The following is a 21,463-nucleotide window of genomic DNA, read 5'->3' on the forward strand; positions in this document are numbered from 1 at the left end:
GCCTGTGCCGGGACGTCAGAAAGCTCAATCTTCATGCCGCTTGGGGTGGTGGCGAGGCCCTCTCCTGCCGTCGTGGATGGTGAGCGACCGTCCCGCAGCTCATGGTGTGAATTCAGGTCAACCGCAATAGGCGCTGCAGGACCAAGACGACGAATGGTGCTCGCAAAGTGAGCAGCATGAGCAATTACTGTAGGAAGGGTTGCAGAGATTCACCACGCACATGCTGGGGCTGGCCGGTGGGCACACGCGGAAGGCGGTGGTCTCCAGGCAGTTGGTTCCACGAGCAACAGGCGCTCGCACGGAAAGGTGTGGCGCACCACGAGGGTCACGCCGCCGGCACGCCCACTGCAATGCCCTGCTGCAATCACTTGCACAGAGAGACAATAAAGAGTGTGTGGATGTGTGCCTAGAACACAGCGACCGTCACCTCCAGAGAAGTCCATCGTGGCACCGTCCGTCACGCGTCAGCACACACCGAGCAACGCCTGCAACCAGCAAAGTAAAACCAAAGAGGGGAAAGAAGAATGACCCCAAGAGCAGGCAACACCTCCACACATGGCGGACATCGTGCAGCCGCGTCATCATTTCAGCACGGGATGCAGGCCAACGTTCCACCGTCGCCAAGACATTCCTGCAGAGCGCCGTGCGACTAAGTATGTGTGTGTGTGCCAGAGGGTCAGAAAAAAAGAGGAGCACAGGGAGACGCATCAACATGGCAGGAGGCACAGCTGGATGGCAGCGATACATGCGGTACGGAACCAACCTCAACAATCGCTCACGGTGGCAACACACACACATCCGCAAAAACAAAAAAAACAAAAGAAAAGAAAAACACGGCGGCAGGGTGTGGCTTTGTGTGTGGAGCTGCGGGTGTCTGCCCGCCCTGGCCGCAAAGAAAACAAAACAAAAGGAAAGAAATGTGTGCTCCGCCCCACAGGCCCTCGTCGCACGCCCACACGTCACGGCTCCCTCAGCGCGCCGTTCGTCGCGGCCCCTCCTCATGCGTGCAGCAGGCGAGGCGCACAGGGCCGTCGTCATGAGCGTGTCGGTGGGTGTGCGAGTGGAGCAGTTGGGCGGGAAACACACGGCACCCCTCGCAGGAAGAGTGCAGCAACAAACAATTAAAGAGGGAAGAGTAGAAAAGAAAAACACGTCCATCGTGATTGCCCCAAAAAGCAAAAAGAAGAGATGGGGCAGTGAGATAAAAGAACAATAAAAAGTAAAAACAAACACAAAAAGCGAAGAAAAAAATCACACAACCAGAAAAAACAAAAAAAAACATTTAAAATATTTTAAAGCAAACAGCAAAGAAAAATTAAAAACACTTAAAACAATCATAAGAGGACAAAAAGCCGAAACAGTTACGGTGCTCCGCCCATGCAGCCAGGCAGGACGCCAGCGGTGCGTGTCGTGCAAAAGAGAGCACCAACGGGCCTGCATGGGTGTGCATGCATATATACAATGGGCACATTATTGTGTGTGCCTCGTGGGGTGAGGTGAGGGCGAGAGTCCATGCAAGGGGACACACACACAGAGAGAGAAGGACGAGTGTGTGTGCGGGCGGTGCACGGCTCTCTCTCCCTCACTCTCGCGCGGCCACCACCGCAGCAGCAGCCGCACACGCAACCAGAAGAAGAAGCAAAAGAGGGGAGGTGGTGTGGGAGACCGCGGTGCTGCCGTCACTGTCGCCAGTCGTCGCCGTTGTAGTTTTCATGGCTGTGGCTTCGACTGGTGTTCCTTTCGGATTGGCATCTTTATTTTCATCCGGTTTTTCTTCTCGTGTCCCTGCACCATCAGCTGCTGGATCATCGTCTCCAGTTGTTTGGGTGCTGTTGGGATTTGTTATATTCGATGCTCTTGCCGCACCAGATGATAAATTTGGCTGCTCTTCACCGCCTGCTGAGGTCACCTCTGTGGCGTCGGCATCATCTTCTTCTTTCTTTGTCTCCTCTTCTTTCTTATCATCCTCTTCCTCTTGCTTCTCTTCTTCCTCTTCTTCCTCTTCTTCCTCTTCCCTTTCTTCTTCTTTCTTTTCACCTTCTGTTTTTTGACGCTTGCTGCCCTTCTTTGTACTTGCCGTTTCTGGTGCTCCTCCTCCTTCGGATTGTGATGCCGGTGACGGGCTCGCTTTCGGTGCCGCTCCCTGTGATCCTGACGCCGGCGGTGCGGGTGTTTGTTGTGACTCTGCCTGTTTACCGTTTTGGCCATCTCCTCCAGCGCCACTTCTGGAATCGTTGCCGTTTTTAGAATCATTGTCATTAACGGGCGTAATGTCTTGAGAAACTTGAGGTTTTTCAGAACATCCACCACCGCCGGCACCGCACCACAGCACGCAGAGGGCACACACCAGCAGCACACGGCCAGTCATCATCATCATCACGGCTGCACACACAGTCTAGGGAGGGACAAAGAGAGGAAGAGGAGAAGAACACACACATCAGCAGCATGGAAAAGGAGGAGTAGCGTTTGCATGAGGGCTGCTGTCATGAGCATGGGGGACGCGTGCACGCAGGAAGAACAGGCAACAATGAAACACCGGACAGCACGGCACACAACTCCACGGCATGTAAAACCCACCCACAGCTGCCCCCAAAATGGAAGGGAAAGAGGGCGCAACAGTGCGGCAAGAACACAGTGATGCCGGTGCAGAAAAGGATCCCAAAAAGGCGTGAAAAAGAAACAAAAAACAGTCTTCCCCCACAGCGGCCACATCCAACAACGCAAGCAATAATAACAGAAACAAACACCACACACGGCAACTCACAGCGGCAGTGAGTGCCCTGTCGCCAATCTTCATGGCTGCACGCTACCGCACTCCTCGTGAGTCCATCGCTCCGCTGCCTTCCTCCTTCCCGCGGCTCCCCCCCACGGCTCCCCCCCACGAGCAGCCACGGCACACAATCGGGTCCATCCGCATCCGTCGCCACGCCACCCTCAACGACCCAACAGGCAACCGCTCAACGACTGTTGCGGAAATCACACACCCGCAACAAAGCACGCGACGCAACATCGTCTCATGTGGACCCCGCCGTCAGAAGAACGTCATGCCGACCGTTTGGTCGGCACACGGTACAATCAATCAACAGAACAGAGAAGTAAGACAGGCACTCAATCAAGGACGCTCCACGCACACAGCCCTTTTGATGCCGCCGCTGCTGCCACGGGCACGGTACCCGAGCGGAAAATGACACGCAGTAAAAAAGGCCTCGCAAGAGAGAAACAATCCACACGTCCATATGCAAAGCGCCGCTCAGGCTGCTGCGGCTGCAGGGTCTGTGGGCAAAAATGCGCCTTACTGAATCCCGCCAGTTATGTCAGTCTCCCCTCGCACCAATGTAGCGCATAATGCACGGTGTGCGTCCACAGGCATCCACTCCCGGTGCCCTAGCAACACTTCAGAACACACATAATGGAGAAGGGAAGTATCATTACACAATGCCAAAGCAGGTAAATAAAAATAGGGAAATCAAAACCACACAGATCCCTCGCACACGCACACAAACACCCCACAGTATCCTCCAGAAAAAGTCAAACAATTTCTTATCCCAACCCATAATACACGCGTAGTGCCGACACATCAGCAACCAACACAAAAGAGGGAGAGTGCATACAGCATGTCTCTGGTACAAAGTATACGGACAAGCAGAGCGTATGTATATACTGACAGGAACATGCCAGTTGATATAGGCCTCTCTCTCTTGCACCCACTGCTGAGTGTTGGCACCGCGGCGGCAGCAGCAAGCAGAAGAAGCAGCGGAAAGGGACAAGCAGCAGCCGCAGTGTTACTGCCGTGGATCGGGGGCGGGGCGTCCTTCATGTCTGCCTCCCAACCCCCGCGCACCACCGCCGCATCATCCTCCCTCGGCGGAGGGTCCACGGCGCCCTGCGCGTCATCAGCGGCATCAGGGCCCTTGTGTCCCGTGGCTGTGGCACCGCCACCGGCCTTGTCGCTGACGGCCTCATCTCCTAATGATTGTTCCACAACAGACGTCACGCCATCGGCGGCCACATCGTCGCTGTCCGGAAGATCGCGCTTCTTCTCCGCCTCCTGCGGCGCACCCGCGGTGTCGCTGGGCAAGAGCACTCCGTTGCCGTCGTGGCACCGGAGGCGACTTCCCTCTCCTCTGTCAACGGATGCTTCTGGGGAGCAGCCGTGTCCACATCCTTCGGTGGTGTGCCACGGCCGGTCCCAATGCTCTCTGGATCGGGGACGGATGCCCGTAGCAAAGCTTGTTCAGTAGATGCCAGTGAAACCGTCCTGCTCCACACGCCCTCTCACATCGCCGTCCCACGAAACTATTGGAAGCAGCCTGACGCTGGTGACGGATATCGTGCACACCTGCGCGTGGTCACGGAAAATAGCTTTTCCCTCATCGTAGGGCGGAGCAACCCACGTAATCGTCGACTCGGCCGTGCATGGGGCACAACGGGCGTTACCCTCTTCAGTCACTCTCAGACGCACCCGCATGCCGAGACACCGCAATGCCGCATGCATGACAGCACCGAGATGTATGTTTCTTCCGGGTCCCTCGCATCCGTCGTGTTGGTGGGAAGCGTGTCCAGACACCACGAAGAGGGCTTGTCCCCAGGCACCGCAGACAAACATTCTCCCCTCCAAATAACAGCGGCAGCATTTCTCACATCCAGTGCGGGACCAATGACGGGGCAGCTGTCCATCGGGCGTTTTGCTGACCTTTCATGGATACTCCGTCTACACACCAACCACTGGAATACCGATCCAACGTGCAGCGTCTGGCAGGAACGCCCGCTTCGCAGAAAATGTGGGGATATTCACTCATGCTCGGTGCGGAGCACTTCCTCTGCAGCAGCGCACAGCAAGAATTCCTTCACCAGCGCATCGGCTCCGCCATCTCCCACTTCACCCTCATGCAGCCCAGGTCAGCCGGTGCGGCCAGCGTCAGCTCCGTGCAGCAGCCGGCACAAACAATCGGTGCCATCCACTCATCCTTCGCGTGGCGCTGCGGCCAGTGCCCACACACCACCCGATGCTGCAGCCACGCATTGCGCTCCATGCCACCAATGTCGTCGCAGTCGCAGGGCATCCTCGCAGCCATCGCGGCAGTCGTCGAGCACACCACCACCGACAGCGCTCTGCCACGCACACCATGTCAGCATTGGCAACACCAGTGGAACAATGCCCAGCACGCACCGTAAACCGACTGCAAACGCTGCCCGTGGCAAATGGGGGCACAATCAAAGGACCCTCCAGTGGCTGCACGGGCAGACGATCCGCATGCAGTTTAACAGCAGCAGGGATAACTTCATTGTCAGGAATGATCCCGTGCGCAGAGGATACAACGTCACCTTCACACTCGCAATTGCCATTCAATGAATTCATTGCGTAGTACCTCTCTGAGATCCAATGCTTCCCGGTATCATCCAGGTCCCTTGTGGATACGTTGATGCGGATGGGCATCCATCCCTCCCAATGACGGTGTACGTCTGCAGCGCACCAACTGCTCAAAAAGGGCACGTCCCTCACAACAACGCGGATCCAATTCGTGCTGTCGGCACGCATCACATATTCAACAAATCGAGGGTACGTCAAAGTGACAGCAAAGCACCCGCTGGCAATCACACCATAAGCACCATCACATGCAGCAGCAGCGTCTCAAACTAATGTGGGGTGTAGAGCAAGTAAGCCATTGATGTGGGTGTTAGGCAAATATTTCTTGGCTTGCTGAAGCAACAAGGACCGATTGCGTGGGAGAAACAAAGAACAGGAGAATACAAAAGAGAAAATTCAGCCATCCGCACTTTAAGAAGAAAACCAATCAATGAAAGTAAAATGGGTGCACTCAACCACAAAATCAAAAAGAAAAACAAAACAAAACGAAGCGTGGGACGACCAGCGCACACACACTCTCATTGCTCCCGTAAAGCAAAACACACACACAGGGAGAGAGAGAGAGGTCGCCCACTCAATGCAATAAAAACAAAACAGAAACAGTTACGGTGCTCCGCCCACGCAGCCAGGCAGGACGGCAGCGGTGCGTGTCGTGCAAAAGAGAGCACCAACGGGCCTGCATGGGTGTGCATGCATATATACAATGGGCACATTATGTGTGTGCCTCGTGGGGTGAGGTGAGGGCGAGAGTCCATGCAAGGGGACACACACACAGAGAGAGAGAGAAGGACGAGTGTGTGTGCGGGCGGTGCACGGCTCTCTCCCTCACTCTCACGCGGCCACCACCGCAGCAGCAGCCGCACACGCAACAACAAGAAGAAGCAAAAGAGGGGAGGTGGTGTGGGAGACCGCGGTGCTGCCGTCACTGTCGCCAGTCGTCGCCGTCGTAGTTTTCGTGGCTGTGGCTTCGATTGGTGCTTCTTTCGGATTGGCATCTTTATTTTCATTTTGTTTTCCCTCTGCTGTCCCTGCACCATCAGCTGCTGGATCATCGTCTCCAGTTGTTGGTGTGCTGTTGGGATTTGTTATGTTCGATGCTCCCTCCGCACCAGAAGATAAACTCGGCTGCTCTTCAGTGCCTGCTGATATCTCCCCTGTGGTGCTGGTAACAGCTTCTTCTTTCCTTGTCCCCTCCACTTCTTTCGTATCATCCTCTTCCTCTTGCTTCTCTTCTTCCTCTTCCTCTTCCCCTTCCCCTTCTTCTTCTTTCTTTTCACCTTCTGTTTTTTGACCGTTGCTGCCCTTCGTTGTACTTGCCGTTTCTGATACTTCACTTCCGGATTTTGGTGCCGGTGACGGTCTCGCTGACGCTTTCTGTGGTTCTGGCGCCTTTGCTGCGGGTGCTTCTTGAAGCTCTGCCGGTTTACTATTTTGGCCACCTCCTTCAGCGACACCTGTGGTCGCATTGTCGTTTTTAGTGCTCTTGTCGGGCGGAGGAGCTGGAGTTGCTTCAGCTTGTCCACCACCGCAGACACCGCACCACAGCACGCAGAGGGCACACACCAGCAGCACACGGCCAGTCATCATCATCACTCCTGTCACTTGCGTGTAGCTTTAAGCACAAAATAACGTCCCGTCAACGCAGAGTGAAAGCAAAAGGGGAGAGACACTTCACAAAGCCACGCACAGTGAGAAATGATAGCAGCTTGCACACACCATGAGGCAGTTGGAATCAGTAAAGAGGGGGGAAACACACACCGCACCGCAAGGCAGAAATTTAAAAAAAGGAAAAGCTGGGTTAAGAGTCCGGCAAGACTCCCGGAAAGAATGAATAAAATTGATTAGTTCGTAATTTTATTTCATGTGCCATGCAGCACAATATAGACGACCGTGTGTTTGTGTATACATCTTCCCCGCAAAAATAGCAGAAAATAATGAGAAAAAAAGGGAACTTGCTGCTCCACCAGCCCACACAACATCTCTCACACTTCATTGCGGCATCCGGCCTGTCCCTTCAGTCCTCGTACGTGCAGTCCGTGAGACACACAGCAATGAGGCCGGCACCGCGTGTGGGCAAAAAAGAAAACAAAATGGAAAATACGTCACTCATAATGATGTGTAGAGCAGTTAAACAGCCATTGGGAAAGCACAAAGATAATTATTATTCCAATAAATGACAAGCAGCAATAAGGAAAGAAAACAAGCAAAAAAAACTTAAAATGAGGTCCTTGACAAAATTCGGTAAGCCCCAGCGATGGGGTCCATGCCCCTTTCGCGGTGCTGGGGCTCGGGCTGCATATAAGAACTCCGCAGCAGGGCGTTGCGGCGAGCACGACGGAGACCAAGACGACTCCACCCCTCGAGAAGGTTCCACGCCATGCCCGGTGCGGGGAGGTGAAGCGGTCTGCCCGCAGGCTGTCGGTCAATACTGCACGACCGTTTCGCAGCGGTCACTCCGTTGATGTCACCTGTGGCGGTGACGTCCAAAAGAACCCTGGCACCGAGGAGGATGGCTGCATCAATATTTGGCGGCTTAACATTGCAGGCCTCTCGTCCGTAAAAAGATTGAACTTGCGGCGCGATTGGAGCTGCATCAAACTGACATCGTTCTTTTCCAGGAAATAAATGACCGTAGAGACGTAGCGACGAAATTATCTGGCCATAATGGCATTTTTCAGGCATGCACTGGGCGCAGTGGTGGCGTTGCCATCCTGGTGCGCCACTCTCTGCCGTGCGAGCGCCTGTCGCTCCCTGGCACAGACCTCCTGCAGACCATTGCTGTCCGTGTATTTCCACCGGGCTGTCCCAGCATTTGCGTGGCGAATCTCCACAACCCTCCCACAACAATTGGTCAATAATCCGCATTTATCAATATCTTTCGTCGCTTGGGCCCCGCTGCGATTATCGTGTGTGGCCTGAATTTGCATCATGGACTCTGGGATAGTCATAAATACCACCAACGACTGGAGGCGAGGATTTCGCCGCTGTTTTAATTGATATGGATTTTGAGCCGGCAAATGACACGGCGCAGACAACACGGATCACACATCGTAATGTCTCGTCCCCTGGCGTGACTGCGTATCGCGCCCTACGCATCTCCCACCGGGCAATCCACTACCGACATGGATTAGGACCACTCCTTAATATATTACTTGGTAGAGATGGAAGATGGCATTCCGCGACTGGCCAACACGCCACCTCAACGGAAGAAAGCCACTTTTGCCCTGCGCAAAGCGGATTGGCCTGCTTTTACATCGTTGTGTGAAACTCTCCTTTTTTACCCTGTCCACATGGTTGGACATTCGCAGAGGCATCTTGCGAGCAGCTAAGCGCCATATCCCGCGCGGCAGCCGTGAACGCCCCAAAACGAATATGGACACACGAAATGTTGCAAGCCAAGGCCGCCGCAGAAGCAGCATACAAGGCACACACATTGCCTCACCTGGAGACAGCCTGCTTCGAGCCGAATTAATCCAAAAAAGGGAGGAACGAAATCAAGCCTTACGCCGTTGCTTCGCTATGCTTCTGGAAGCCCGTGTGGAAAAACTTGGAGCCTCACCCAGCCCGAGCTGGCGAGATCTTCGCGGTGTGGCGGCGCCGCACCCTCATCCCCTGGAAGCGGTTGTGCTCCGAACTGATCTTCGGACCGCGTTTGCGCTCTGCCTCGGAAACAGGCAAATCTGCTCCTCTGTCATTTTGTGCGGTTTCACGTGCCATACCGCCTTGTACTGCTGCTGCTGCTGCACGCCGCACTCCATTGCCCGCTAGTGGCTGGGAAATGGATCGGCCTCTCACGCCGCATAAAATTGACGTGACCATCCGTGACTCTTTGCTCGGCTCAGCCCCTGGCCCCGAAAACATGTTAAATGAGTTCCTGCACCGTCTCGGGCCCGTCGCGCATGGCACACTTGGAACGATGATCCACAACTCCTTTGCAAACGGCAGCCTGCCTGGCTCCTGGAATACGGTGGACAATATTCGCATTCCCCAACCCGGGAAGGATCCATGCCGCCCAGAGAGTTACAGACCTATCAAATCACTCTCTGCTTTACTAAAGTTAACCGAAGGAATGATTCACCGCCGTCTGTCAGCGTTATTGCCGCATCACCCACGTCAATTCGGGTTCACACATTCGCGTTCTACATCGGACGTGGCGACACTTGCCATCGATAAAATTACCCGTGGATTGAATGAGTTCAGCACTGTGGAGTATGAGCGCCCTGGAGGCAACGTCCCCGCAAGGCACTTTCGTCGCCATCGCTCGTTCGTAGTCTTGATTGACATTTCGACTGTGTTCGACACCACTGACCATGGGAAATTATTCGGCATGCTTGACAGACTTCCGCGCCTTGGCCTCGAACCAAACGCTGGCTGCACAACTACCTGCGGGGCCGCTATGTTGGGGTATGCACTCGCGAACAGCACTCCCGGAAACAACTCGCCTCAGCTGGAGCACCGCAAGGCGGCGTCCCGGGACCCCAACTCTTCCTTTACTGTGTGGATGACCTGCTGCGCCGCATGGACAGCATCTATTCTGCCTCCGCATTCATTTACGCTGACGAACACACACTTGTTGCCTCAGGTGCGGACATCCATGCCTGTGCTGCGGCAATGCAACCGGTCCTGTCACCTATAACGACATGAGCTGCCGAGCAAAACCTCAAAATCAACGTCGCTAAGAGCGAAGCTGCTCTATTCCACATCTCTTCACACACACGGTCTGACGAGGACATGGTCGATCTCCATCTTGTTAACGGGAACCTACGCATTCAGTCATGCCCAGTGCGCTTGCTGGACACCACGTTCGATCGCCTTCTTAATTTTCGTACGCACGCTTCCACCGCTGCAAAGCAGACCATGCCACGCCGCCATCAGCTGCGGCTGGTCGCACGGGCTGGTGCGTCCCATCACACTATGCAATCCTTTTTGATTGGATACGTCCATGGTGTGTCACTGTATCATGGCGAGACAATTGTCCCATGCCTTGCCCAAACCTACCTCCATAATATGAAAGTACTGTACCGCAACAGTTGTACAACATCCCTTGGCATTAGTGCACCAACGGAAGATACATCCGTCTACTTGCAAGCCAATCATTTCCCGCTCCGGAAGATACTCTGGCTTCTTGCACTCACACAACACGAACGCCACGCACTTCTTCGATGTATTGAGGACGTGCGTTCCCTGTCCACACGGAACCTGTGACTCCGTCCATACATAGGAAAGCGGCGACATCAATACCGCTCCAGGGAGATGCAGTTATTAATGGATTAGAACGCGTATGTGACACTATTGGGATACCAAATAACCACAATCGTGCTCCTCCTATTCAACATCGAATTTTCCCCTGGGACACTGTGAGCTGCAATAAAGTGGAATTTAATCAGCCACGCTTTGCCCAAGACGCCTCTGGCGACGTCAAGCGCACGGCTCTTGACTCTATTTGCTCCTCTCTGGGAGATTTTGAATTATAGACAGACGTTTCTTCATCTCTCGCCGAACTCGAATCTGGATCCGCTGCACTATTGTACGGCTCCACCACGACAACGATCTCCCTGTGGAGGTCCATCGTGCAGCAGCTGGCAGGCTCGCATGCTCATATAGAGCAGAGTGCCTTGCCACTGAAGATGGCATTAGACATCTCATACCTTTTTGTCTGAAACATCCCAATCGCCCACACGAATCCTGGTGGCAACGGACTCCCCGTCGGCAATCACACCACACACATCATCACAACCACAAGCACCAGCAGCAGTGCAGACCGTGGGCTAACGTGACCAATTGGCGCATGCTGTACGTAAAAGAAAGCAATTAATGGCTTGATAAGGATAAGAAACACTGACAATATCTCAAAGGGAAAAAAAAAAGAAAATAAAATAAAAAATCATGCGTCCACATTCTAAGCAAACCACCAATCAAAAAAAAAGAAGAAAAACATAATGGGTGCACTCAACCACGAAATCAAAAAGGAAAAACAAAACAAAAAGCCGAAGCGTGGGACGACCAGCGCACACACACTCTCATTACTCCCGTAAAGCAAAACACACACACACAGAGAGAGAGAGAGAGGTCGCCCACTCAATGCAATAAAAACAAAACAGAAACAGTTACGGTGCTCCGCCCATGCAGCCAGGCAGGACGGCAGCGGTGCGTGTCGTGCAAAAGAGAGCACCAACGGGCCTGCATGGGTGTGCATGCATATATACAATGGGCACATTATTGTGTGTGCTGCGTGGGGTGAGGTGAGGGCGAGAGTCCATGCAAGGGGACACACACAGAGAGAGTGAAAGACGAGTGTGTGTGCGGGAGGTGCACGGCTCTCTCTCGCTCACTCTCACGCAGCCACCACCGCAGCCGCAGCCGCACACGCAACAACAAGAAGAAGCAAAAAAGGGGAGGTGGTATGGGAGACCGCGGTGCTGCTGTCACTGTTGATGGGTGTCGCTGTGATTATTTTATTGGTGGCGTTGTCCAGTGCTTTTGTGGACTCTTTGCTGTCGGGTGCTGCATTGTTTGTGCCATCCGTCTTTGTGTCAACTTCTGTATTCACAGCGTTTTTTGCCACGCCCTCAGTGGAATTGTTGCCCATACCTTTGGAGATTTGAGTGTGGCTGTTGCTGTCGTGCGATGCCGCGTTATTTCGGGTTTCGTAGGTGGTAGCTTCAACTTGTGCTGGTGGTATGGGACGGTCAGTCGTGCCTCGAAGTCTGGCAGAAAAATTGACACTGGGAGGAGATATTGGAATTGTATGCACCTGACGTATAGTTGGTTTGTCGTCGCTGGGTTTTGTGGCAGATGGGTTGCCTTCGGTTGGTGCGTTTTCATCCAAGTAGACTTTTTCTTTTGCCACTTCCGGTTGTGTATTTTTGTTGTTGTCCGCCGCAGTGAGTGCAGTCCCCTGGCCGCTGGCCGAAGGATTTCCTCCTGGAGGAGAAGATGACTGGAGCGTCTCCTGTTTACCGCCGTCTAATAATTCCTGCGCTTTACCGGCCTTACTTGAATTATCATCCTCCTCTTCCTCTTCCTCCTCTTCCTCTTCCTCCTCTTACTCTTCCTCCTCCTCTTCCTCTACTTCTTCCTCCACTTGTTGATCGCTTGGTAATCTCATAGATGAACTGCTTGCAGGGATAACCTTCTTTGCTTCTTTTGCCGGTGACGCCTTCGTTTGGGGAACGGAGTTCGCCTTCAATCCCTCCAATGACGCACCTTCTGGTTGTACACCACCGTCACCTGATGCAGTCCGCAAGTCCTCTACTTGTAATTGCGCCTGTTCAGACTCCACACCATTACCTCCCGACGAACCTTCCCCTTCATTGGAGGCGTTAACGTTGACGCGTTCCTCAGTGTTCTCAGCAGCAACAACAACGGCAAACTGTTGCCGCCTCCAACGACGACGGCCATCCACAACGGCACGCAAACTCTCCATCCCCTGATGGACGCATTCCTCAACGGCGGACACATTCGCACCGCCTCCTGTCCTCCTGCCAACCTCCTCCACGCATTCCCTCCGCAGCCAAGCACGCCGTCCCGCGAAGGAATACTCATCCACACTACCATCGCCACCGCAGGCACCGCACCACAGCACGCAGAGGGCAAACACCAGCAGCACACGGCCAGTCATCGCCACCACTCCTGTCACTTGCGTGCAGCCTTCAGCACAAACTAACAACACGTCAACGCAGAGTGAAAGCAAAAGGGAAAACTGTTTAAAAACCAAGCACAGACACCGTAGAGCAACAAATGGCAGCACCCAGAATCAGCAGCGCACACCATGAGGCAGATGTAACTCGTACGATTGCAGAACTCGAACACCGCCCTGCACACCATGGGTTTTAAAAAAGATAGAACAGCAAGAATAAAAACACCCAAGGCACCAGTACGCATACATAGGAGCGTGTCTGTGATGCGTTCAATGAGGCGAATGCGAGAACAACCCGGAGCACACAGCACGGCAGCAAAAGCAAATAAAGCAAAAAATTATCATCATAATTACTCTTACCTTATACATCGGACCACAGTGGAGATGCACATTTCCCGTGACTGAGTGCTGGCACGCACAGACCGCATACACCTATTAGTTCACAGTGGTATACACCAGCGCGGATACGGCGAGCAGCAGCGGGGCACATACCCACGCAGAGCTGCTGAGGCTGCCGTCGATTTCGCGAAGACGTGACGGTGCGCGGGTCGTCGTCGTGGTTGGCGCCTCTGTAGTCGTAGTCGTAGTAAGAGGTGCCTCTGGCACAGTGGTGTTTGTCGTATTTGGCATTTTCATCTTTCGACTTGATATCTGTGCCTTATGATTCTCATCGCCTTGTGTATTTACTGCTCCCTTTTTATTTTGTGCATCTGAAATACCGGCCGCACCTTGTGTGTGTGTGGAGACTGAGTTGCCAAACCTGGTGGCTCTGGATTACCGCTAGCCGAACTCAGTGACCCTGGAGGAACTCGTGTCTGTCCAGTGATGGCTGTGCCTGCTTCCCTTGGCAACGAAGGTCCTGGACTTCTCAAACCCTCCTCGCTGTCTCTCCCACTCTCTGTCTGTGGCACACCGGTCTCCCCACCATATGGCTGTAATGCGCCAGGCATGTTTTTGTAGGATCCGGTTTCCCTAGCTCAGGGCTGGGAGGACGGCTGTTATCATTATTACCGTCTCCTGCAGCCGTCACGCACACGGACGAGCAGCAGCAGCACAAGAGCGCAGGGACCAACACGGCGCCGCACCGTCACCATCGCAGTCATCATCGCCCGTAGTGGAGTCGCTGGAGTCAGTCAGCTGATCGGTGAGACGGAAGGAAAGGAATGGAACGAGAGGGAGAGGGACGGAGCACAGCGGATACAGCGAGAGAGCGCAGACAACATGAGGAGAGGGCAGCAGGCCCAGCCGCACAGTTCACACACCACGAGACGGCATCCACGCAAGGAAGGCACACAACGCCAGCAGCCACCCATCATGCAGGAGGAGAAGACATCCACCACCATCTCCCCCAGCTCATTCCCGCAGCCCCAGGGAAATGTCAAAACCCGCGGCCACCACACAACGCACACGGAGCAAGCGAGCCCTCATCCATCCATCACGCGGCACAAAATTTCCAGCCATCCCGCCATCAATGGGACACGGAGCCCAACTCAGCGCAGTCACACGCGGTGCATCACACCCGCAGGAAAATAGTCTCGGGGTGCGCTCCCTCTCTCCCCTCCTCATGGCCACGGAAGAAGACAACAGCCGCCACACGCAACCGCCAGCATGCACTACAAAAGGTGCATTCAAATCCACTGCAATGTGCATCTTGTGCGCGTGTGGTTGTGTGTGCCTGCAGAAACACAAAGCAAAGAAGTGGAAAAGAGGGAGCAGAGTATGTGGAGACGCAGAAAAATGTGCAGCGGAGACGCATAACGGAAACAACAAGAAGAAGACCGCTCAAACTCATCACTGCACTGCAGCCCAAGCAGCGGCAATCCACACAATATTTATTGAAAACAAAAAACGTCCCCCCCCGTCTTATGTAAACCCCACCACACAAAATAGTTATAAATAAAAAAGAAATCGTCCATTACTGTTCCACACAAATTAAAATCGCCTGGCTGCCGTGTGGCCACACCAAACTGTCTGTATGTATTTTGCCCACAAAAGAAAATTAAAAAGATGGTTACGTGTGCTTCAACCGTCTGACCCTCCACGTGTCCGCACATCGTTTATATTTCATGGGGTCATCTGCGTGTTGCTGCTCCCCTCAGCCCTCTCATCGGTGCGTGAGTGCGGCCCGCAGAGCACAGTCACTCGTGTGTGTGGGGACTGAGAGAAGCACGCAGACATGACGGCAGTCGCGTCACTCCATCGGGAGAGTGAGCGCAGCAAAAGAAAAGAAAACATCGGAGGGGAGAGAAATGCTCACGAGGCCGACACCGGAGGGTGCGCCACCGCATGAAATAAACACGCAAAGCAAAACAAATCCTTAAAGAAAAACACGGCGGCAGGGTGTGGCTGTGTGTGTGGCGCTGCGGGTGTCTGCCCGCCCTGGCCGCGACGAAAACAAAACAAGAGGGAAGAAATGTGTGCTCCGCCCCACAGGCCCTCGTCGCACGCCCACACGTCACGGCTCCCTCAGCGCGCCGTTCGTCGCGGCCCCTCCTCATGCGTGCAGCAGGCGAGGCGCACAGGGCCGTCGTCATGAGCGTGTCGGTGGGTGTGCGAGTGGAGCAGTTGGGCGGAAGCACACGGCACCCCTCACAGGAAGAGTGCAGCAACAAACAATTAAAGAGGGAATAGTAGAAAAGAAAAAACGTCCATAGCGATTGCCCCAAAAGCAAAAAAGAAGAAATAGGGACATAAAGCGCACAGCAAAGCAAACAGGGAAGAAGTAAATAAAAGTTATTAAAGAAGATAAATTAATTACCGTGTGTCGGTGCAGCGGAGGTCGCAAGGTGTCCCACGCGGCAGCCAGTCACTCCTCACAGAGCCGCAAACACCCACAGTCCCAACAGAAGCAGCGATGGCAGCAGTCCGCTCCCACGCATGGTGCCGGCATCGGTGTTATTCACCTGCGACACATTTCCAAGGCTGCTGTTGATTGCCGTAGCATTTACTTCCCCGTTATGTGGATGGATTGCCTCCCGTTTCTGCCCATCCGTCCCTCCCGCCATCTCTCCATCCTCACCAGAGCTCGCGCCCACCTCGGGAGTTTGGGGTGATCCATTTCCCCGCATCGTATCTCCAACTTCTGATCCCACCGTTTGGGCAAAATCAGACGAGGGAGTCGTAGAAACGGAAGCTGCTCTGGATACACCGTCACTGCCACCAATATTCTCCTTCAATGGTTCCTCTTCCAAAGGCTGTGGTTTCGCAGGAGACTGCAACATGGTTTCCGGCGCATTTTCGGTCACCCGAGTCGTAATGGGGTCTTTATTCGGGTTGAGGGCGCCAATCTCTTCGGAATTCCACGGACGGTTGTACAGCAGGACGTTCGTCACAGTCACAGACACGTCTTCTTCGCTCCCTGCGATGTCTCCACTGCGTTCGCCCCCTCCAATGTAGAAGTGGGAGATCTCTTTCAACTCCGCGGTTTTCAATTCACATTCTGCACTCCCCACAAGCTTACCATCGACGTACGCAGAGCCCTGGGTGCCGTTATATAGCACAATGGCCACTTGGTGTGTTTTCCCTGGCTCCCAAGTGCTGCTCTGCTCCTTAGTCACTGTGCCACTGGACAACACTTCCCAGCTCTTTTCCTTGTTGTATGACAGTACCAGGAAAACTATATTCTTATTTTCGTCACGTATCTTCGCACCCATCAAAGGAATGTGGCTGCCGCCCTTCGGCACACCGTCGATGGACACCGTCGCCACAAGAGTGAAGTTGTAATTCGCAAAGTGATACAGCTGATTCTCCCCCTGCTCGCCAACAGGCCACTCCGCCCACGCTCCCCGGAACTTCACACCCTTCTCCGTGCTGGTCACTTCTCCTTTCTTTCCTTCCGCTGCCCCAGCTTTATTATTTACTGTGGCGTTCACCCCGAGGTACTCGTCTCTCCATGTGTCACCAGAGAAGTTGCCGGACAGAAAGCCAACCAGCCCATCCGTGACCTTAACAGTAGGGCTGCAGGCATTGTCAGTTGATTCATCCTTCTCAGCACTTGAGGGGCACAGCTTGGAGACAGTTTCGTCCGCTTTCTTCCACGTCGCCAGCACATCCTTCACACGCTGCAGCTGCGCAGTCAGAAGCACAGAGACCATACCAGGTGATGTTTTTTCACCGTCCTTCTTCTTCTCGTACAGTGCAATCAACTCCTCGTTATTAGTTTCACCTTCTCCACTTTTGTACATCAGGGAGCTGGCGGCAGCGTCATCATCGGATACCGGCCCAATATCAACAATGTGCGTGTTGTCCGTCAGCCAAAGATGGAGTTTTCCCTTTGAATTGCCCGTTTCTTTTTTACCAGCCTCCTTGGCATACACCGGCAGAGTGACGAGCATCACTTTTTTATTGTCACCAACACCGTCAATCCTCGCTGTGATGAACCCGCTTCTAACGCCCTTCGCTCCTTTGTCCTTTTTTTTGCCCCACACGCGCGAGAGTGTCCCGAGGGCCTCCGTCCACGACTCCCCCTTGTCACCGGACTCGTACACCCTGCGGCGGCCATCATCACACGCAGTCATCATGATGAGTTTTTTGTCCTCCTTCTCTCCCCACCCCACGACGGAGGGATCACTGCAGCCACCGTCAGACATCCCCTTCGACAGCTTCCAACCCTCATTAGTATCCTTCAAGTACAGGATCAGTGAAACGGCCTTTTTATCCTCCTCCTTTTTGCCTTCCACTGGGAACACAAGCGTACCGTCCTCCATGTGAACACCCGATCCACCGCCGCCAGTCAGCCGTGCTGTCAAGGCCTCTTGCTGGATGTTATAAGTGCTCTGGAGATCGTCAATCCCATTCCAATAAATTCTTTTGTTACTGCTCTCACCACTGACATTCCCCTTCGCCAGCAAAAGACCCCAATAAACCCCAGCAGAGGCATGATCAGGAACGGCAGCTGTAGGGCTGTATTTCCCAACAAGCATGTAAATTTCATTTTCCTTCACAACTGTTGTCGGCTGGCTCACATGTACTTTCTTCTTTGAGTCTGCGGAAGCACCTTCCAGAGCAGCGTTTTGAGAGGCACATTTCTCTTTATCGGCAGAACATTCCAACAGTACTTGTGTCCTCAGTTTAGTTTTGTCCAACTCCACTTTTGTTTGTTCATCAGACAACGTCAGGAGCTCCGAGGCAATCCCAGTGAAATCTTCTTTATTATCATTCTTTCCTTTGCACTGCGCCTCGGCGACGGCAAATACGTCACTCCCCACTTTTAGAAGGCCGGGAGCACCCAACGACTCCACAGTAACACCACCATCCTTGACGTCCTTCCATTCAAACTTTGGTTCAGGAGACTGCCCAGCAGCTTCAGCAGCACCACCACTGCCGCAGCACATCATCACAAGAACGAGGAGCAGCACCGAAGAGTAGAAGAAATGCCGGGACATGTTGGGCCTCTGCCGCTCACTCTCTCTTCCTTCCCTCCTCCTTCCGCTGGATCCGGTCACGCGGCGACGGTTGTGTGTGCGGGGTGCCTTCACTGCAGCAACACGTGAGAACATATAAATATGTGTGTGTGGGCGGTGTGTGTGCTGTTGGTCCTTTCAGTGCCTTCGAATTTCACAGTAGCGATTAGCGTTTAGCCTTAATTCCTTTCCTTCTTTGTGTGTGAGAAAGAGAGAAAAGAGGAAAAAGAAGTGAAACAGTGAGCACCGCCACCCATCCACAGTGAGTGGCACCATCATCCCCGCCGCAGTCACTCCCAAGAACAACTCACGCACACAGACACACGGAACTGGAGATGGAAGAACAGTGCACCGGAACACACATCGACTGCCACCAGCAGCAGCAGCAGAAGTCACGGCGGGTGTGTCATTCGTCACGCGTCAGCACACACCGAGCAACACAAACACACAAAAAAACCAGCGGAATGCAAAAGAACAACCGTCCTTCGCAAAGCCCACGCGCTCTCGCCAGTCATCTTACTGTTCAACCTTCCAGCGCATCCGCCAGCGCAAATCACCCACACAGGCGAAAAATCCCTGACCAAAGTATACACAGCATATGAGGTACACATCGGCATGTGCAGCAGCTGGACGAGAAGCAATCCGCACTTGTCCCAGGCACCCTAAGCCACACCAACCAATCGACTGCACGCCTGCAACGTGTCAAAAAATAAATCGCAGGATCCCGTCCTCCCCCTCCCAAGGGACTTCACAGCCGGAAACTTCTGCGTGCGTTCTCAGCAATCACGCCGCTCTACAGAGTATGCATAATGGCGTGTGTGTGTTCATGTGTGTTTTTCAATAGATATACTTGCAGAGCAGCTGTGCGGCACAAGAGAGTCGGAACAAAGCAACGGCAGAGAGAGGCAGATAGCACACAAGGAGATTACTCATATCATCACACACACACACACACGCAGCCGCGGAATGGGTGCACTCAACCACAAAACAATAAAAGAAGAAGAAAACAAAAAGCCGAAGCGTGGGACGACCAGCGCACACACACTCTCATTGCTCCCGTAAAGCAAAACACACACACAGAGGGAGAGAGAGAGAGGTCGCCCACTCAATGCAATAAAAACAAAACAGAAACAGTTACGGTGCTCCGCCCATGCAGCCAGGCAGGACGGCAGCGGTGCGTGTCGTGCAAAAGAGAGCACCAACGGCCTGCATGGGTGTGCATGCATATATACAATGGGCACATCATGTGTGTGCTTCGTGGGGTGAGGTGAGGGCGAGAGTCCGTGCAAGGGGACACACACACACAGAGAGAGAAGGACGAGTGTGTGTGCGGGCGGTGCACGGCTCTCTCTCCCTCACTCTCACGCGGCCACCACCGCGGCAGCAGCCGCACATGCAAAAACAAAAAGAAGCAAAAGAGGGGAGGTGGTGTGAGAGACCGCGGTGCTGCCGTCACTGCCTTCAGACTTCAGTGTTTCATTTCTTTCGGCGGTGGCCGTATTCACTGTTTCTGGTGCGGTCTCAGTGGGTGCAGAAGCAAGGTTGGTATTATCAACTTTGTGGTCGTTTGTTTCTGTGGGGTTGGGCCGTGGATCATTGTCATTATTCTCAGCCCCCGTACCCTGGGCATCGTCACTGTCATTTATAGAGATGGATGATGATGTCGTTTCCGTATGTTTGCCGTTATCGGCAATCTCCACCAGATTTGATGTGTCGCTCTCTTGTTCTTGTTGCTCTGCCTCAGCATCCCCTGGATGCCGTTTCAGTGCTTCGGACAGCGCTTTGGTTTGTGACGCTGTGTTTTCTTTATTTTTTTCTCTTGACAACTGGGAGAGATTTCGTGCCGCTGAGCCCTTTCCTGTTTCTGGAACAGTCACTGCTGGTGATGCTTTTGGCTGTAGTACTGCCGAGATTGGTAGTGGCGGTGTCTTTATCGTAGGGGTCGTATTCGTTGCGTTATGTGCCTTTTCCGCAACCTCTCCATTAGGTACTGGCACTGCCGGATCATGCTTTGTTGTTGTTTTTACCACCAATTCTTCGGAATTACCCGTTGAACCTGGGGAATCGGCGTCACCAACACCTGGTCCAGGCAGACCAGACGTAATTGCTCCATCCTGTGTGTTGGACAACCCGCCTAATCCCCCTCCCGCAACGGCCGAAACTGGCTTATGTGACGCACCGGCACTATCCGGTTTCTTGATTGTGTCAGGAGTTAAACCTGAAGAACTGTCACCCGTACTTTGAACATGTGATTGTGTGAGCGGTTCATTGGGGACACCTGTTTCTGCAACAACCGCTTTCGTGCAGAAAAACGGGCAGCAGCACAGGGCAAGCACCAACAGGGCGCAAAGCAGACGGCACGTCGTCATCATCGTGAGTGTGGTCGTTCAGTGGTGTGGAGCTGATCTGCACAGTGAGGGACATGGAGAGCAACAGGGGAGACGAGAGGTGCGGCAGACACACACAGAGGGCACACCACATGAGGAGAGGGCAGCAGCCAGGCATGCACCGTACGCCACACACCACGCACGACACACACTCCAATCCACGGCAGCAGGCACACACACACACACACACAGCCCTGCCGTAACACCAACACACAGATGGAGAAGGGAGAAGCAAACAGGAGCGGCACACAAGGCTCCACCGCATGCACACACGGCGAGAGCGGTCCGTCGTGTCGGCACCCCTCACGGAGGGTGCGCACACACACAAGAGGAGGCGCAGCGCACACAGCAACACAAAAGCAAAGTAACAATACAAAAAGAAGATCCCCGCACACCACGTGGATTGTTGGTCCACGGGAATTGCAGCCAATATTCACCACAAAGCAGCTTGTTATCTTGTTTTGGTTGTATGCTGCTACAATAGCGAATGAGTAGCGCAAGGGCTGCCCGTACAAAAGTGGCAAGCATTCCGTCCGAAACGTGCCGTCGTGCGGGCTGGGGCACTCCCAAACAGTCCCATTCCCAATTACCAACGACGGGGGCATTTCTGCAGTGGATGAAGCGGAGTCTTTCGTGGTCCATCCCCGGTGCCCGCGGTTGTGCTTCC

At 53.7% G+C, this 21,463-nt stretch overlaps 5 protein-coding genes and 3 pseudogenes across 5 annotated transcripts, besides 8 other annotated features; 1 reads left to right on the forward strand and 7 right to left on the reverse strand.

Annotated features, from left to right (window-relative positions):
* Positions 1-21,463: part of a sequence feature (areas not merged during assembly with more than two copies in the genome that could not be assigned to a particular haplotype) that runs on past both edges of the window.
* On the forward strand, positions 221-1,216 carry Tc00.1047053511089.15 (uncharacterized protein; the record flags this gene model as incomplete). The annotated part of the gene is made up of 1 exon (XM_810078.1): positions 221-1,216. The coding sequence occupies one exon, from the start codon at positions 221-223 to the stop codon at positions 1,214-1,216; it is 996 nt and encodes a 331-aa protein (XP_815171.1).
* Positions 1,204-1,351: a sequence feature (A-rich).
* Tc00.1047053511089.19 (mucin-associated surface protein (MASP), putative) lies at positions 1,583-2,377 on the reverse strand (the record flags this gene model as incomplete). Its single annotated transcript, XM_810077.1, has 1 exon — positions 1,583-2,377. One exon carries the CDS (start codon positions 2,375-2,377, stop codon positions 1,583-1,585), a length of 795 nt encoding a protein of 264 aa, XP_815170.1.
* Positions 1,929-2,042: a sequence feature (CT-rich).
* On the reverse strand, positions 4,712-5,128 carry Tc00.1047053511089.25 (annotated as a pseudogene).
* On the reverse strand, positions 6,200-6,958 carry Tc00.1047053511089.30 (mucin-associated surface protein (MASP), putative; the record flags this gene model as incomplete). The annotated part of the gene is made up of 1 exon (XM_810072.1): positions 6,200-6,958. One exon carries the CDS (start codon positions 6,956-6,958, stop codon positions 6,200-6,202), a length of 759 nt encoding a protein of 252 aa, XP_815165.1.
* Positions 6,579-6,650: a sequence feature (CT-rich).
* Positions 7,945-10,498: a mobile genetic element.
* Positions 11,226-11,253: a sequence feature (AT_rich).
* On the reverse strand, positions 11,703-12,989 carry Tc00.1047053511089.70 (annotated as a pseudogene).
* Positions 12,376-12,450: a sequence feature (CT-rich).
* Positions 13,442-14,113, reverse strand: Tc00.1047053511089.74 (annotated as a pseudogene).
* On the reverse strand, positions 15,821-18,505 carry Tc00.1047053511089.80 (trans-sialidase, putative; the record flags this gene model as incomplete). Its single annotated transcript, XM_810073.1, has 1 exon — positions 15,821-18,505. One exon carries the CDS (start codon positions 18,503-18,505, stop codon positions 15,821-15,823), a length of 2,685 nt encoding a protein of 894 aa, XP_815166.1.
* Positions 19,771-20,781, reverse strand: Tc00.1047053511089.90 (mucin-associated surface protein (MASP), putative; the record flags this gene model as incomplete). The annotated part of the gene is made up of 1 exon (XM_810074.1): positions 19,771-20,781. The coding sequence occupies one exon, from the start codon at positions 20,779-20,781 to the stop codon at positions 19,771-19,773; it is 1,011 nt and encodes a 336-aa protein (XP_815167.1).
* Positions 20,968-20,987: a microsatellite.

This window comes from Trypanosoma cruzi, genomic scaffold, assembly GCF_000209065.1.
Source record: "Trypanosoma cruzi strain CL Brener 1047053517045 genomic scaffold, whole genome shotgun sequence".
NCBI lineage: Eukaryota > Euglenozoa > Kinetoplastea > Trypanosomatida > Trypanosomatidae > Trypanosoma > Trypanosoma cruzi.